At 39.2% G+C, this 17058-nt stretch overlaps 1 protein-coding gene across 1 annotated transcript in view; it reads right to left on the bottom strand.

The window, feature by feature from the left end:
- Window positions 1–17058, bottom strand: part of LOC124775892 (protein gooseberry-like) — a 250532-nt gene that overhangs the window by 109961 nt on the left and 123513 nt on the right. The window contains exon 2 of the mRNA XM_047250727.1: window positions 2854–3167. Coding sequence (XP_047106683.1) covers window positions 2854–3167 — 314 coding nt within the window. The remainder of the gene's footprint in view (window positions 1–2853; window positions 3168–17058) is intronic.

Raw genomic sequence — 17058 nt, 5'->3', positions numbered from 1 at the left:
TTTGGCGATAATTTTTTGTGTTCTGTGTATTTTATTGGAAGATCTCAAGGCATTATATCTCGCGACACACCTGACATATATTGGCCACACACTAATGAGTTCGGAAACGCTAAGTTAGTTACTCGTGGCTCATGTCTGCTTATAGTGTATATGCAGTTTAGTTCACAAATGTGGATTTCTGTACAAAATAATTAGGAACAGCCGCTTAGGGCGCCAAGCTGAGAGAGCAGCCAGGGCTGTCCATGTGAAAGATTAGTATGCAGTGTTTATCGCAATTTGTAGCGAAAACTGATCCGGGTGAAAGTGTACGACGGAAAACAGGGTTGTGAGGGGAAGGGAATGGCCAATGATAAGACGCTTGTATGGAAGAATGATCCTGAACCGGCTTTGTATCTGGCTTATCTACACCAGTAGTTACTTTGCACTGTTTCCACTAAGAGAAGGCTTTTTCTCACACAAGACAAACAACAAACCAGGTGTCGGAAACAAGATATATTGGTCCTCGAGACGGTTGCCATGTACAATTTCTTAGTTATTTGTGTTTGACTTCTTCCAGACAGCTGAATTTATTTTTGCTGTTTATTTAAGTACAATATGTTATCGATTTCGGAATTATATAGCTCATTTTCTGGAAATCCGTACTGACTTACACAGCTCTGAAATCGGTAACATATTTTATGTGTAAACAGCAGGAATGAAGAAAAACATGTATTTCTAATAAATACAGCTGAACGCCCAAAAATCCTATTTTGCAAAATGGATCACAATACAGTTCACTGATTTTTAAACTGTAGCTCTAACATAAAAAGCGTCTGCTCTGAATACATTTTCGTTTCAAGAAAATGAACTTTTTAACAATTTGTGATACTAATATCTCCTGAAATAATGGTTTCAACATGAGAACAACGTTATGTATGTTGTTGTTACTAGTACTGCGCTTATTACTACATTCTTGGTACACGTGTTAAGGAGTGCTCTTTATAAAATACTTCCAGAAATTAATGAAATTTGAAATTTTAAATCGGAGCTCGTGATCTATTTTGGAAAAAGACTTCTTTATTTAAAACTGTCTGGATCGCATTTGGCGGACTTGACAGTCTATTTATTTTGACTCTTTAAGAGTCATCATCAACACCAGTGTCTTGTTACGAAAGTAGCATGTCAAATAGGCATCTAGTACCCATCGTGGTCACTTGAAATTAACCCGACAGTTTAAGGGGAGTATGAGTGGCTTATTCTGCTAATATTCAATTTATTAAGTCCATGACCCATTTTCTCGAGAACTTATTCATGCAGTTCAATGAAACTTTTGCAGGTTACTTATGCGTGCTTCCTGTACTTACTCCTCTAGTTTGATTCAAGTATATATTCTAGGGATTAGGATAGAATTTTTCCGCTGTATTCTATATTGCAGATTTCCCTAAATTTTTGTCCATTTTACTGCAAATATATAAACTATCTCTATCATGATATTAATATAAGGGTAGTATACGATAACTGTAAAAAATTTTTATATCTTCTATTGTTTCGGAGAAAACGTATCATTTGCTGAAAATTCCATCGTAGTCGTGTGTCCATTCTCTTGTGTACGTGGTTACACAATCCAGCTTTTATGGTGTCTTGTTGCCTTGTGTCTGCTTTCAACAACAGATCTGAATGAGCTAAATTGCATATGGCGAACCCCTCGTTTTTATAGAGAGCGATGAAGATTGTTTACATCTGAGGGTACATTTCTTCACTAGAGCCTGTATACTCCTTGGTGCACTTTGGTTCATGCTGTGTCTTGTTGTTTGGATTTGAGGTAGCAATACTGCATCCACAGCAGTGTCTGCATAAAATTTCTACCTCTAGAATCTTGTCAATACTTGTCACGCTACCAAATAACCCATATGTTTGAGAGGCATCTGCACTTACGTTTTTTTTTCCTCTACACTAATTAAAATTTGTAAAGTCACTGAACGCTGAACCGACAATACTGAAATCTCTAATGATGTTAATTCTTTGTCATTCCCATTTCACTTATTTGAATCCAGTTTATCACATTTCGCAAGTTCCTTTTTAGAGGAGGTTCTTGAAGGTATAGCAGAGGTTGGAGCTGAAGTACTGGTTGAACTTTTATTCCTAACCTCACTCGCGATCTCTGACACACCAGTAGAAGTTTTGCAGTACCGTTTTCCTTGGTTTCTCAATTACTCCAACATTTTTTTCTACCCTCATTATCAAATAGAGCAGTTAATACACTAGATCAATAGTACAATAAAACAACAGCAAGAAGAATAAAGTACTTACATATCTTAGACCAAGAACATCACGCACACAACGTAAACAACAGTCAGAACTGTTATTACAGACCTACCAACTCCTTCGCATGGTTTCTCACTGGAATTTAAATCAAACTACAGCCTTTTAGACCTTATGGTTCTCGAATACTAATTTTTAACTGATCAACAGTTTTTGAAATCCAAAACATGTCATATGCATCTAATTAAATTAAATATACTTCCAGTCAACCAAATTTAATAAATCGTGCATCAAATTAATTTTGCATTAAAAATACGAAATGCCCCTTTAGTGACCACGATGAGCACTAGATGGTTACTTGACCTGTTACCTTCACAAAAAGATGTTGGTTCTAATGATGACTCACAAAATTCGAAACCAGTAAATGCGGTCAAGACAATTGTGACTAACAAGTACTCTTCCACAAGATTTAATTCATCATGAAAGCAGGAACTGTAGTTACTAGCGTAAAAATTCGCTTCGAGCTTAAGCAGGCTCGTAAAGTGCTGAAGACACACAGAACAGAGAATTTGCGATGTGAGGGCACTGCAGCCGTACCTGTGGGTCGCCTACCTTGATGAGGCGGTCGCGGATCTCCCAGCTGAAGATGCCCGGGTTGGCCTTCTTGTAGTCGTCGATGCGCGCCTCCACCTCGGGCGTGGCGACGCGCGGCTTAGAGCCGCCGATGACGCCGGGCCGTATGGAGCCGGTCTCCTGGTAACGGTTGAGGATCTTGGAGACGCAGCCGTGCGACACGCGCAGCTGGCGAGAGATGACGCACGGCCGCACGCCGGCCGCCGCCATCTCGACGATCTTCAGCCGAATGTGGTTGGGCAGCGGCCGCCCATTGATGAACACCCCTCCGAGCTGGTTCACGCGGCCCTGGCCTGAAATCCAGACAATAGCCCTTCGTCACGAAATTGAATCCAGTGCAGCTGCCTACTTAGTACAAAATCCTACCTCCTCAAAACTACTCATGACGAGAAAATATTGATTTTGTTCTTTGTTATGACTCAGCTTCGGCTTGTTTCACTTCTAAGAAGGCGCAATAAGTGTGTGATGAAGGGGCGAAAGAGCTATGGGGAGACATAAAATCGGGTGTCCCTCAAAGATCAATGTTAGGACCACTGTTATTTTCCTAGTATAGGGTGTATCATAATTCATAGCGGGGAATGACACGGACGAAATTATATAAAAAAAGAAGCGAAAAGGGGATAAGGGTAGATTTTGGGATCTCCTGAGGGAAATGGAGATATTTTGTCAAAAGCGATGACACCATGCCATCTTGATCAATGAACAGGTAACAATGAGAAGCGTCCAATTTTGGGAGTTTACCGAAAGCCACCTAACTAAGAAAAATAAAGGGCTTTCAGAGGTCAAAAGAGGGACACGCAAAACCTTGTAAGCAAAGCAACAAAAAGGGGATAATGGTAGATTCTGGGATCTCCTTGGGAAAACGGAGATATTTTATCATCAGAGTTCACCCCATGCCACTTTGCTCAATGAGTAGGTAGCAATGAGAATCACCCAATTTTAAGAGCTTTCCCAAAGCCAACTAACTAATAAAAATAAAGGGTTTCCAGAGGTCTAAAGGACACGTAAAACCTATGGCTATATGTAGTTCTGCGCTATGGCTCACTCAGAACAAAATTCATAGCTCACGAACCAAGCTAATTTTCCAGAAGCCACTAATAGTGCATATATTTGTTTTATTATGAACACGAAACTATGTCACATATGTTTCTGTAATAAACAGTTATAAGATTTTATAAGTCGGTTTTTACGTTGTAATTCCTTGAGCTTGTCACACTGGTTCATACTTTCAACCACATACGTTACTTTTAGTAATGTAAGCTAAGTTGGAAGAGAGAATTATGCAGTCAGTGTGCGATATGTATAAAGCGTATCTTGTTTTAATATTAGTATAGATTTTAGGTTTCACACAGAAACAAATGATATTAGTATATCAGTTTATGCCACCTGTATGTGGATTCTTCCTCCTGGTTTTACATGATTACTGAATGTATTTTAGTATTTAAGGATGCCACTGTAGTTTTATTTGTGACATTTTTTTAAAATAGTATACAAATGACAATAAAAAGAGGTCGCTAGTTACTACTGATGTCACATATTGAGGTTAGCGGCATGGGAATATACGCAGGGGTTAGCGGCATGGAAATATACGCAGCAAGCTCAGTTTGACTGTTTTTTGTCTGTAATGGCAATGTGGTAACCACGTGCAATATTATTTACGATGAGTCACCATGACTTGAATATGGCACGTAAATTCATGGTTTACAAGGTGCTGTATTTGTGATCTGGTAATGTCTGATTCTCATTATGTTCTTTTATTCATGTGGCACAGAAAATAGCTCCACAGTAGCTGAATCGATAAACAGATTAAAAATTTACGACCGAAGCTGCTCTTCCTCCTATCTTAGAAGCAAAAACTTTCCATTAAACTTGGGTCCGCAAATAAGCCTCTGCGGGATAATGGCGAATGTTTGGTTACCTGGGCGGATTGGGTGGAGTTTGTAAATTCATATTTGTAAATATTCATTTATAAACATATTGCTGATATGTAAAACTGTAGTCCTCTATACGACAGAAAAAAAACCATAGAATGTTTGTTGTTGTTTTTTTTTCTTACACTCCTTCAGTGGGGCAGCCATGTAACTATTAAGAAGTGTAAGCAAATTCAGTGTAACGCTACCCTACTCCATTGTTAACTGAAAAGTCTCTGAAAGTGCACGTGTCAGGTGTCTGTCAAGTTCTCTGTTTTCCATTAGTGCCCACAGTTTAATTTTTGCAGCATCTCAGGCCGCCGTGTTTATTAGATACTGTTCTCATTTCTTCTAATCTGTAAATGAACATTTTCCAACAATAAACAGTCAGATCTCGATTCTAGGACACACTGTTAGGAATATGTGGACTCATAACGAAAAAGCTCCTTCCCGGTTTCTCCAATATGAATAATTTTAGAATACGGAAATTCTGGCATGATCGTACAAGCTCTAATGCTTAGTCTGTGACCCATCATATGTCTACATTTCTCTTCGGAAAAAGTTAGAGTACCTCGCTTTTATTTCGAGAAAAATAAATGCTCCTGTATCTGGGCAGATCGGATCGTTACTGAGATGGAAAATATTCGCTCTATTTGGTTGTTATCACCTACCGAAAATATTTTTTCCGGTATCTTAGTCTGTTTATGATGTATCACAAATGTTCACCACACACTATTCACACAGTACATTCACCTTTCGAAAAAAAGTCATATGCTTCGAACATTAAATCAGATTGATAAAAATTTCAGCTCATCCTGTAACACACTGAACTGGTGAAGCCGGCCGGTGTCGCCGAGTGGTTCTAGGCGCTTCAGTCTGGAACCGCACGACCGCTACGATCGCAGGTTCGAATCCTGCCTCAAGCATGGATGTGTGTGATGTCCTTAGGTTAGTTAGGTTTGAGTAGTTCTAAGTTCTAGGAGACTGATGACATCATATGTTAATTCCCATAGTGCTCAGAGCCAATTTTTTTAACTGTTGAAAAGCATGTTTGACGCAAATAAACTTTATTAGGAAAAGTACAAAACATGCAGAAATCGATATTTACCGGGGAAACTTTTAGTGAGAAAGAAACGCATACTGATTTTTGAAAATTCTGAACATCAAACGACTGGAAATATCAATTAACAAGAACCACACAGCTTTCGTATTACTTGAAAAGTCTTACCCTGAGCTGCGAGTACAGTTAAAACATCTAAATTACTGTAAAACTTAATTTGAGAGCCGTTCGTTACTAAGTTGACGGCGATAATTCTGTCGTACATATTGCTCAGTTTTCGGTGATTTAAGAATATTTTAGGATCATACAATAATGGTATTTTGTATAATATTGTGTCTTACACTACTTTCTACATGTTCTTAGAGCTTAAAATAAGATAGTCTAGCACATTAGTGAAAACAACAAAAAATTCTTTTGAACTGCCCAAAGAATGTTTTCTTTTAACTGAGAATATAACAAGGAGGTACAGTTATTTACATAGTAGGAAGTTCTGACTTCGTGGAAAAATAGAAGCGTTAATTAGTGCAGAGCTCAATAATGTCGGAATACTGAATTGCCCTGTGAGATGTTGCTTTGTGGAAATCACTTTAACTGGAAGCTACTACAGTGAGCTAAAAATTCAGGAGTCTATGAAATATGAGGATGGCAGCTTATTGGCAGGTGAAATTTTATGCTTATTTCGTATGTTTGTGTGTGTGTGTGTGTGTGTGTGTGTGTGTGTGTGTGTGTGTGTGTGAAACGAATCGATTTTCGATAGAAAACAGACTTTGTGCAGGAAGCGAACACTACTATTATATATTTTCTAAGATGGAATGGCTTCTGCCACGAAGTATCAAGCCCATCGGAGACATTAATTGTGTGTGCGATAAACAGAATCACAGTGCACTGAAAAATAACTCCGTCGCTGATTTAAAACTGTGTGGTCAAACAATTTCTCGTAGCGTGCACTAATGAACTATTGAAATTCATTCGCTGTGACGTCATCCCGCAGGTTAAATCTTAAGAGGACGGAGGTTCCGAATGCAGTATCAGTAAGATCTTAAAGACGGGCGTGGACCGCAGTTCCGCTATGAACGAGCGTCTGAAGACCTTTAAGTATTGGGAGTTGACACTCTGGGATCAGATAGCGTCCGACTAGGCGCGCCACCATTAGCGTATCATGCGGAACATCTCCCATCACTTGTATCCTTCTCAGAATAACAGTTATTGTGTCTTTGCATGATTTTATACGCCTGGTTCCGAGACAGAATTAATGAACTCTCTTTAAAGCGGAGATTCACTCGAGGGGCAGTCAGTGTCCTCAACAGCTCAGAGGAAGACAGCTGGCCACAAAAAGACAGACACAAAACTATCAAACTCTCATCCTTTTCGGAAGACGAGATACTACATTCACTGCTGAATAACTAGTAACATATATAACGATTGAGACGTTGGGTCCAAAGACCGTTGTTCCGTACAGTCTATAAATTTGCTCGATGATCCAACAGTGCATCCCCAAATATGTTTCGTAGAACATTGAGGTTCCTTCAGAATTTTTAGTCATATTTACAATCGAATAATTTCAGCAGCCCTAGTTTCCCAGCGTGCTCAACAACCGTAAATGGCATGCAACGCATCGTTAAGATAAGAAAAGAGTAATTTCTTGAGAACTCCACAAGGTAAATAGTTCGGGAAAAGCTATAACAAAACACAGCACACTAAACACCATGACGTTCGGCGGTTCTTTGTATGTTTCCAGCCACTATAAATTGAATGTTGCGTCCATAAAGAATCCTTTGTCGGATCGGCGTTAAATACAAATAATGTTTACATTTACGTAGCATGTAGAGTTTACGATCACCTGCCAATAAATCAAAACATAACCGGTTAAGTGAAATATTTCGTTGTCTTTCACTTAATAAGACAGAATGAAACTTTTCGTTTTTATTGAAAGAAATGATTACATACAGTAAAGCGTACTTAATCTCAGTCACGTTCATACACTGCCTTCTTTTTTTACCGTTCTCTTGTCGGTCTATACAGCACACTACTTTGAGAGTTATACGACACTTCGCTCGTTCAACAAAGTTTTCCACTACATCTCGTTTCCTTCAGTGATGTTATTCAGCTGTTTTACACCATCTGTGGCAACGCATTAATGGCTTTCATATGAAAGAGGATAAAAAATTACTTGTAAATGGACATACAATCGACGTGCAGCTGTAAATCGGATATGAAATAACCAGTTATAATATCATGTTCGAAGCACAAAAAAATCTTCATGAAATTCTTGATACTTTTGTCGTCCTGGGCCATGAAATTGAAATTTCCAAAGCGGTAAGTAATACCTACAACAGCGCTTTTATTGAAATAAATCCTTTCACAAGACGTATGTTCAAGTCCCAAGAAGAATTAAATTAACGTCTGTTTATAGCCATAGATGAAAGCGGGGTATACAAAGAACAGCAACCAAGCACAAGAAAGTTCTATGGTTCTTGCAAGATTTTACGGCAGAGCAGTTGCGTGTATCTCATGCGAGGTTTGTCATTCCATGAGAACGATGAGCTCTCCACAGAATTCGAAAAGAGGAGCGCTGCGTAAGGCAGTGTTACATGTTAAGTAGTCAGCGCAGTAAAATATTATTAACGACTACCTTCATTGTATTTAGAGTAAAATTTTCCTGGCGAACGTTTTAAATAACAGAGGTAACATGGACTTAGGTTTGTCACCTACAAGACATCAATGCAATAGTAATGGAACATAATTGCAGTTATATTCGTTTCATTCACTCTACCTAGGACATAAAAAAAGAAACTGAAGAACGAGCTCCTATTTTTCGAGGTAGTATTACTCGAATGATGTTTAACCATGTTGAGTTGATGTTTAACCATACTGAAAAACAATAATTATTTTTTAAAGATACTTTAATTTCTAGTTTGATATTGCTCAAAACAGGGTTGTCCACCTGAATAAAACGCTTGAGATACTGATGAAGTGGCAGTAGATACACTTCCACAATGTGAAATTCTGCTGTGAAATACCCTCCGCATCGTAGCGTTCAAAACAGGGTATTTCATGTCGGGGGAATGACTCCTGCATTTCGTGACAAAAAAGAAAAGCAGAAGTGTCAGACTAAAACAACTAAATAAACTACTTCTTTGTCTGTGAACCAATCTTCAGATATACAAGCATCACGATGTAATCTTCTCTTAGGGCATTTTAAAAATGTTTTTCTCAGTTTTTCTCTGGGAAAACACCATTTAATTTTTCTTTTTCATTTCATTAAAAGGGGGAGTATCGTACTTCTCAACTCTTTTCAGATTTCTTCCTCTAGCCAGCCCAGTAAACAAGTTTAACATACTGTACTTTCTTATTACATTTTCAAAATGTAGCATTAACTTCATGCGCGCTGCAGTATTGTTGTGAAATTACAAAAATTACTTCGGGAAAGTGAGGGTTTTCCAAGTGCGAAAACGTGTTTCAAGGTACAACATGGTCACGTACCTAGGAAAAGAAACTGTACACAAATTTAAGCGTGGCAATCGAGAAAATCTTGTCAGTACTGTGTTTAATAGTCTATGTGTTACATTATCAACGTACTACGCATCAGTTATCAGTATGCGAAATCAGATTGAGTGAAAGCATGATCAAAAGACAGTTACAAGTTAATAATGTGTTGAAATAGAAGCTATTGGCAACTAAAAGAAATTTCCACTTTCAAGTTATCGAAAACTGTTTAAGACATTGAAGAAATTCAGTTAAGTTCCGAATATCACGTGGTTCATGGTAGAAGACCTCCGTTTCAACGTACAAGATGGTGGTACACGACCAACGAAATACAGCATAATTCTCAAGACTTTATTTAACTAGTTTTAAAAATATGTTGTATTTTACTCACCATAAAGCTCTGTAACTGAGGAATTAGCATGTCCTACAAATTGCTGTCATACGGTTATTATGTAGAACTTAAATACGTAGGCCTTTTAATATTTACAATCGCTGCACAAATCACAAACTCGAGTCTCACAGCAATAAAAACAGTAGAAATGCCCGGGAACTGCTTATTGTGGTTTCTAATACGCATTCCTTCACGTGATTCTAAACTAGGTCACTAGATTGACCCACTGATTATGAAATGTGTTCCTGGGTACACTATCCTCCAGGTACAACATTTTAGTACTGGAAATCTTGATATCACTGATTTCTACTTACGTAGGCCATTTATAGAAAAAAGTACATACTCTCTCAAGAAGGAAGGCTGTCAACTAAGAGCTACAGTTACCCTAAATATACTTGTATTTGAATTGAACGAACTTTCAACATCGATTTTAAAAATCAGTTAAACCCCGTTTCCACCACAAATTTTCTATCATAGATCTTCAGTATCGTAACTGAAGGGAGACTACTGAAAAGCTTCGGAGCTAGATTTTTCACCAACAGGGCCTTAATAAGTACGTGAAACATGTGGGACAACATCATCTTGTGACAAGACAGGACAGAATATTCTTCTTCTTCTTTTTCACTTCATGGAGTACGCTACACAGCCTACAAAATGTAAAAGAAAAATTTATACATGTCTAAAATAACAAGCAGAAGAAACACCAGGGATTTAACCATTTCTCCGTCCTGGTTTCGTTATCTACAAATTATCCTCACATACCATGGCAATAACTGGATTGGATCCCTACTTCATCTGATGTAACTTCGCGATCACGAGAAGTGTTGCACGCTTAGTAGTTCCATAATATACAAAATAACTCGCCTTTTAAATCAATTAATTCGGACTGAATGAGGTATTAGTGACCAGATATCAAACGTTTCGGAAACCTGACACAGTTGAAGATAAGGTACAATAAGTTATTACATTTAACCAACCATCGTAACTTAAGACAAAGTTCAGTTACAACCACTCATAAGCTGTGCAATCACTGAAAAATTGAAAATACAGCGTTAATATTTGAGGCAGTCACTACGAAACATTTCCATGCCTCAAAATGACAAAAGTCACACATTCCTGTGCAAACCTGGACACATATGTGAGGTACACCGCCAGCACAGTATTTCTGCTTCTTTACAAAACTGTTAACGTGTAGTTAGTAAAAATGTTTGTTTCTTTAATATTGCATTTTACTTTCTTGGTAGTGTATTTAAGGGCGAAACATTTTGAATATGTATAGCTGTTACCACAGCAAATATGTTACATGGACTTGGCCAACAGACCTGTGAAATCTTTATCAGGCTGTAGCTTGATATGGCAGTTAATAAGTCTTAACCGTAGGAGAAACAATGTATTTGTGTTCAGACAGCCTAGAGCCCTTCCATTATGATTGTCTTGTTCAAGTACTGGCGAAACGAATTGAAATGGGACACGATTGTGTAGCAGCAAATAGTAGGTTTTGGCTTGCTGTCAGAATTATCAACAGAAGTACCAATATAATTAGTTTCGCTTTAGCGTCTTGGTTCCAGTTGCTTTGTCGTATCAGTCGGCTATTTTTGGCAAATCTGAAATGATGCGATAGGCACAGCAAAGGAAACGTGATGTGTCGTATCAAACAAGTTGCGATATCGGGATACGAAGTACAAATAATTATCGTCCACCAGTGTTATTGGCTGTGAATTTCCAGAGATTACAGGCGAGTAACGCAGTTGGAACAACAACGTTAGTTAATTTTTGTAAACAGTACGTACAGATTCTGATCAGGACTCTTTCATTGCTTATTGCACTTTGTAACAAAAACGCGATTAGTGCACAAAATTCTCTACTGTAATTTATAAGTCTTACATCCCTTGAAAGACATCATTGTCGACTATGACTGTTAAAATTATTTGTGGATGAAATCCACAATTACAATTTCAGTTATGTAGCAACAAATACATCGTGATTTTGTGCTTCAGCACATGTTAAAAATTTTAAAAACATGTAGCTAATATATACGAGTATCTAAATATCACATTCCTAAAGGTATTTTTAAAAATTCTGACATGCGCTGAAGCACAAAATTTTTCTACAGTCTACATGAAAATGACCAAAATTTCTATAGTAGATTTTGTGAATAAATAGTTTTAGGGATCGTAGACGACGGTAATGTCTTTCGGTTCTATATGACTCTGAACTCCTACCACGAAAACTTAAAAAGTCTTATTACGTGCGTACAGTCACTGGCTTCTGTAAATAAGTCTGAAGCCTGGAAAAAGATATAAGATCGAATAAGTAAGAAACGGCAAAGCTGACATCACCCCGATGGTTGAATTGCGCACCACATCGATTGCCTAGGTGGAGGTGGTATCCCATTGCCTTCCTTCTGTCTTTCAACTGCCTCTTCCAGCCAATTATGTGGTGATTCAAAGCTTAAACTGCACTCCGAAACATGGAGCAACTTGCATTTTTCACATTAATAGACATTGCTAGAGGAAAAAAAATTGATTACAGTAAAAATCCTAGTACCGACCAGGGATCGAAGCCATGACCTTCCGCTCTACTATTACTTTGCAACCTTTTTCCACGAAATTTAATTTCACAAGTATAATATTTCACATAATTTCTTCACTGTAACAGAAAATAAACTCACTACGTGAATAATTTTGCACGCTGTAAACACATTCACAGTTAAGTTTTCAGTAACGAAATTTTGGAAGTACTTCTACTTATTATGTGTCTTGTTTGTCATTTATGAGGAGGGAGTCTATAACCATAGTTCATTTGTAGCATATTCACGTTTCGACGGTGATTCTCCTTTCTCATTTTGTGCTGTGTTTATTTTATAATTTGGTAACACGGCATAATTATTATCAAGAATATTGCGATGTTTCCGTTGTATTTCTGTAATTTGTAATGTTCCCTACTAATGTAAAACTAGTATTCTATCAGACTTGCCTCTTTCTTTTTCTCGATGTCACGTTGTATGTACAGTTTGCCAGTAACCAGCTGCGTGCATTTCTTCCTTTCTTTTTTTACAAAAAAAAAAAAACAGTAAATCTTCTTCGATTATTCTGTGATGCGATGATCTCATTTTTTTAGCCAATTTTTCGTTCGTTCGTACCCACATCGTTGATATTTGACAACGTAACAGTCTGTTATCTTTTGTGTCTTGCAAATTGTATGACGGTCGCATGGCTGAGAGACAAAGTTCTGTGTCGAGTAATTGGGTTTTTGTTGTGATCTCTCTATACGCCATTTTGGAATACACCGAGCAAACATTGCAGCTAATCAATAGGTTGTGAATATTAGGCCTGGCCTGTTTCCAGTTTCTGTTTTCTATCATTAAATTGCACGGTACAGGTTTATAGTCGTTAACTTTCGATTTATGGTTCTGTAGACGCAGCTGTGTTCCATAAATAACGTTCGGTAGTGATGTGGGTAGCGTTGTGGCATATGAATTTGTTACTGAGTGACGAGTATTCCACGACCCCCGAAGTACCATTTCGTTAGTCCCCGAAATATTTCGTTGGTCGCATGTGTTCTTCCCCGCACGCTTTACGTGACAGATGTGGGCCAAATCAGTAGCTTATGTATTCTCCAGTCAATTTCTTATTCTCTGCACAGCGAATCGTTAGTGGCATGGAGCAGCGAAAACATTTTTTCCTCAAATGCAGTTCGTGTCCGACTCTGGTGGAATTCTCCAATTCCCCACCCTTTTCTTCCGTATGCTGCGATTTCCACCGTACGACAGCCGCCTGCTTTTCGGTAGCCCTCACCGTTCAATGGAGGTTTCACGCAGCTAGTACCGTCCAGCGACTGTATGTCGCCATGCCTAGCCCCTATAGTAGGGACGGCCATTATCATTAAAACAATCAGTTTTCTGTTTATTGTTTTTTTCCCTGAACAGTTTAGCCTGACTGTTTAAACAACTCAAAATAACCAGTTTCTGAAATAACCGATTTTCGGTCTTTATCGCTATTATTTTCTATAATAAAATTACAAATCAAATAAAGATTGAAAAAATTTGAATTTCTCAGTTTCAAGATTCTTAGAATCAAAATATTAAATTAAACAGGCAAATAAAAGAAAACTTAGACCGTTCATCGTACGTTGTTTCTCTCGAAAAGTGATAAGGGGTTGAGTTCTGTAGAAAATCACCAGTATTGTCCTATTTTTTTAAAGTCTGCTCAGAACTAATATCGTACTCGGGGCTCATATGACTATTTGGGCGTTACGAAGAACTCTGTTTCTAGTGTTGATTTGTCCGATTTCAATTGCAACAGGCAAATAAAGGAATATTGCGTAGACACAGGTAACGCAGCAACTACTTTCAGTTTTTATTGCATATTTTAAATGAATTGTTGTTAGGTTTTTAATTTGTTACTCTTCCGCCGTAGGTTCGAGTCCTCCCTCGGGCATGGGTGTATATATTGTTCTTAGCATAAGTTAGTTTAAGTAGTGTGTAAGACTAGGGACCGATGACCTCAGCAGTTTGGTCCCATAGGACTTCACACACATTTTTTTAAATTTGTTACTGTTACTATAATTCACTTCCTCTTTTATTATCACGCAGAAACGACAGACATAACTTTAATCTTTCAAAGCAAATGATGCATTATACTTCATTGCTACGTCACTTTTCAGAAATATTTCCAGACTAGTATTGGTGCTATTCTGCTATACAACGGTTGTACGCCGACGAAACCGAGAAACTACAGTACAGACCGGGTGAGGGCAAATCTTGCACACTGCACGAACACGCGTATCTTAAGCCACGGCACACGGCAACAGGGACGTAATTGCCTCAGCAGTAGTGTACCAATTCTCTTACGCCATGTGTTTGTTGCTATTCTCTGTCGGCGGTGTAGTTAAAATAGCACTGATCGCTCTTCACACTTCCTATAGTACCGCGATACGTCAAACCAATGCAAATTTTACAAATAAAAATTACTCCTAGTTTAAAAGAGATCTATTGAAAAACTAAAAATTTTAGCATTACTTCTAGAGGTAATTGATATTTATTTTTTACTCGTTCACTAGTAAGTTCCTGGGAAAAAGGGCTCTTAACAGACGGACGGACAGACATGAAATGAACTACACTTTTCTTTTCGTGTGTTATAATTACAAATTTACAGTTTTCGAATATTTTCCTTTGGTTGTACTGTGAAACCTTGGTTTTTTGCAAATTTCATGATTCTAGGCCAACGGTAAGTACCCTAGGCCTATAGGTTTTGATAAGTGAGTTCGCGAGTATAGCAATACGTGGCCGTATCTCTGGATTTCGTTAACTTAGAAGCTTCAATGTTTTACACCACCAAGGGACTCTAAATCTCAGTATATGACATAAATTTCAAGTTGATAGTTTACCAGTTCCTGAATAAAAGAGTTTTCAACTGTTGGACGGACAAACAGACAACAAAGTGATCCTATAAGGTTTGCAATTTTGCCGACTGAGGTACGGAACAGTAAACATATGCTAGAGTGCACGAGGTATATTAAAGAAGATCCCAATTAGGCGGCTGAATATGCACTTCAGGGTCACCCAGCCAACCATGCCTGTAAGACTTTACTGTTACAGGGTAGCAAAAAACTATGTGTGTGTCAATAACGGAAGTAAAGAGACGCTACAATATCGAATGCATATGCTACAAAATTTGGTCACTACTTTTACAGACCTACTTTTAGATCGCAGTCGATTGATACTTCTACTGCGCCGGCACGCTAGCTCAGCGTGTTCGATCAGAGCGCTGCTCGCCCTCTGTAATAAAAAAAAACTGAGTAAAGGAATCAACGGTCAACTTGAACGGATGTCTTATGACGTCCGCCCAGACCAAACGCAACGAACAATACCGAACAAAATGCAAAAAATTAAAACAAAATGGTCAGCGTGACGGATTGTCAATCCTCTGGGCCCGGGTTCGATTCCCGGCTGGCTCGAGGAATTTTCTCCGTCCAGCGACAGGGTGTTGTGCTGTCCTCATAATCATCCTTTCATCCTCATCGACTGCAGGTCGCCGAAGTGGCGTCAAATTGAAAGATCGGCACCCGGCGAGCGGTCTGCCCGACGGGGGGCCCTAGTCATACGATAAAATAAATAAATAAATAAATAAATAAAATTAAATAATTTCCGATCATAGAAACAAAATTATTTCGCCTGAAAGGACGACGTCGATTTTAACCCGAAGATGGCATATGTCGCCTGGTGGATAGTATACGTGCTGATAATCGTTTGAACGTTGTCCGCCAACAGCTGGCGTAGTGGCATAGCTACCAGAGCGCCATCTACGTCTACCCGTTAATAGGGAATACTAACTGCCAAAAGACTCAGTGTAGTGCAAACCTGGGAAGCCCGCAGGCAACGGTGGCACGGAGCCGCACTCGTGCTTCCTATAGCCAATTGAGTGAGTCTGAAAGAATGAGTTTGAAAGGGGTCAAATTCTGCCCTTCCGAGTGGCGGGATGGTCCTTTCGGAGAATTGCCACACAAATTGGACGTGGTGCGCCAGTGGTCACGTGAACATTCTGACACTGGTCTGGACGTCCACGCAGCACAGACGACCGCCAGGGTCGTATTGTAAGGGCAGCGGCGGCAGATGGAAATGTACCGGAGAACAGATAAGAGGGCTTGTGAGCTCAGAGTTAACACGAACTATTGCCAACTGGCTATGAGCAGTAGGACTACGGGCTCCTACATCTCTAGCCCGTCTTCCACTCACGCCACAGCATCAACGTACACGGCTCGACTTGTCCCGTCAGAGAATCTCTTGGAACAGCGCGCCGTGATCTTCAGCGATGGAAACAGACTCGGCCTACATGGAAGTGATGGTCGTTTGCGCTTACGAACGTACACCTGGTGAGCGCTGTCTCGTAGGGTGAATTCGTCCAACACACACTGATCCCATCCCAGGATTTACGATCTGGGGTGGGATAAGCTACAACTCTCGTTCACCTGTGGTGTTCGTGGAGGGGAAAATGTTGTTAGAGTCATTCTTTTGCTGTTCTTGCATCCTGAATGTGATGTGCTGTTCAAACAGGATAATGCTCGCCCACACAATGCCAATGAAACTCAGCGTGCTCTTCAAGACATACAGCAACTTCCCTGGCCAGCGCGATGTCCGGACTTGTCTCCAACCGAGCACGGGGAGGAGAGGGGGGGGGGGTATGAAGGGACAAGATGGGACTCGTACGACTCGTCAGCCAACAACTTTTACAGAATTTTACGTGATGGTCCAACAGGTGGGGCATAACGTATATTAGGACAGTATACGCCATCTGAACGATCGGGGATCCGAGAGTTAGCGTCTGCACTGTCGCTTA

Source organism: Schistocerca piceifrons, chromosome 2 (assembly GCF_021461385.2).
Source record: "Schistocerca piceifrons isolate TAMUIC-IGC-003096 chromosome 2, iqSchPice1.1, whole genome shotgun sequence".
NCBI classification, from domain to species: Eukaryota; Metazoa; Arthropoda; class Insecta; order Orthoptera; family Acrididae; genus Schistocerca; species Schistocerca piceifrons.
This window is presented reverse-complemented; position numbering and strand designations above follow the sequence as displayed.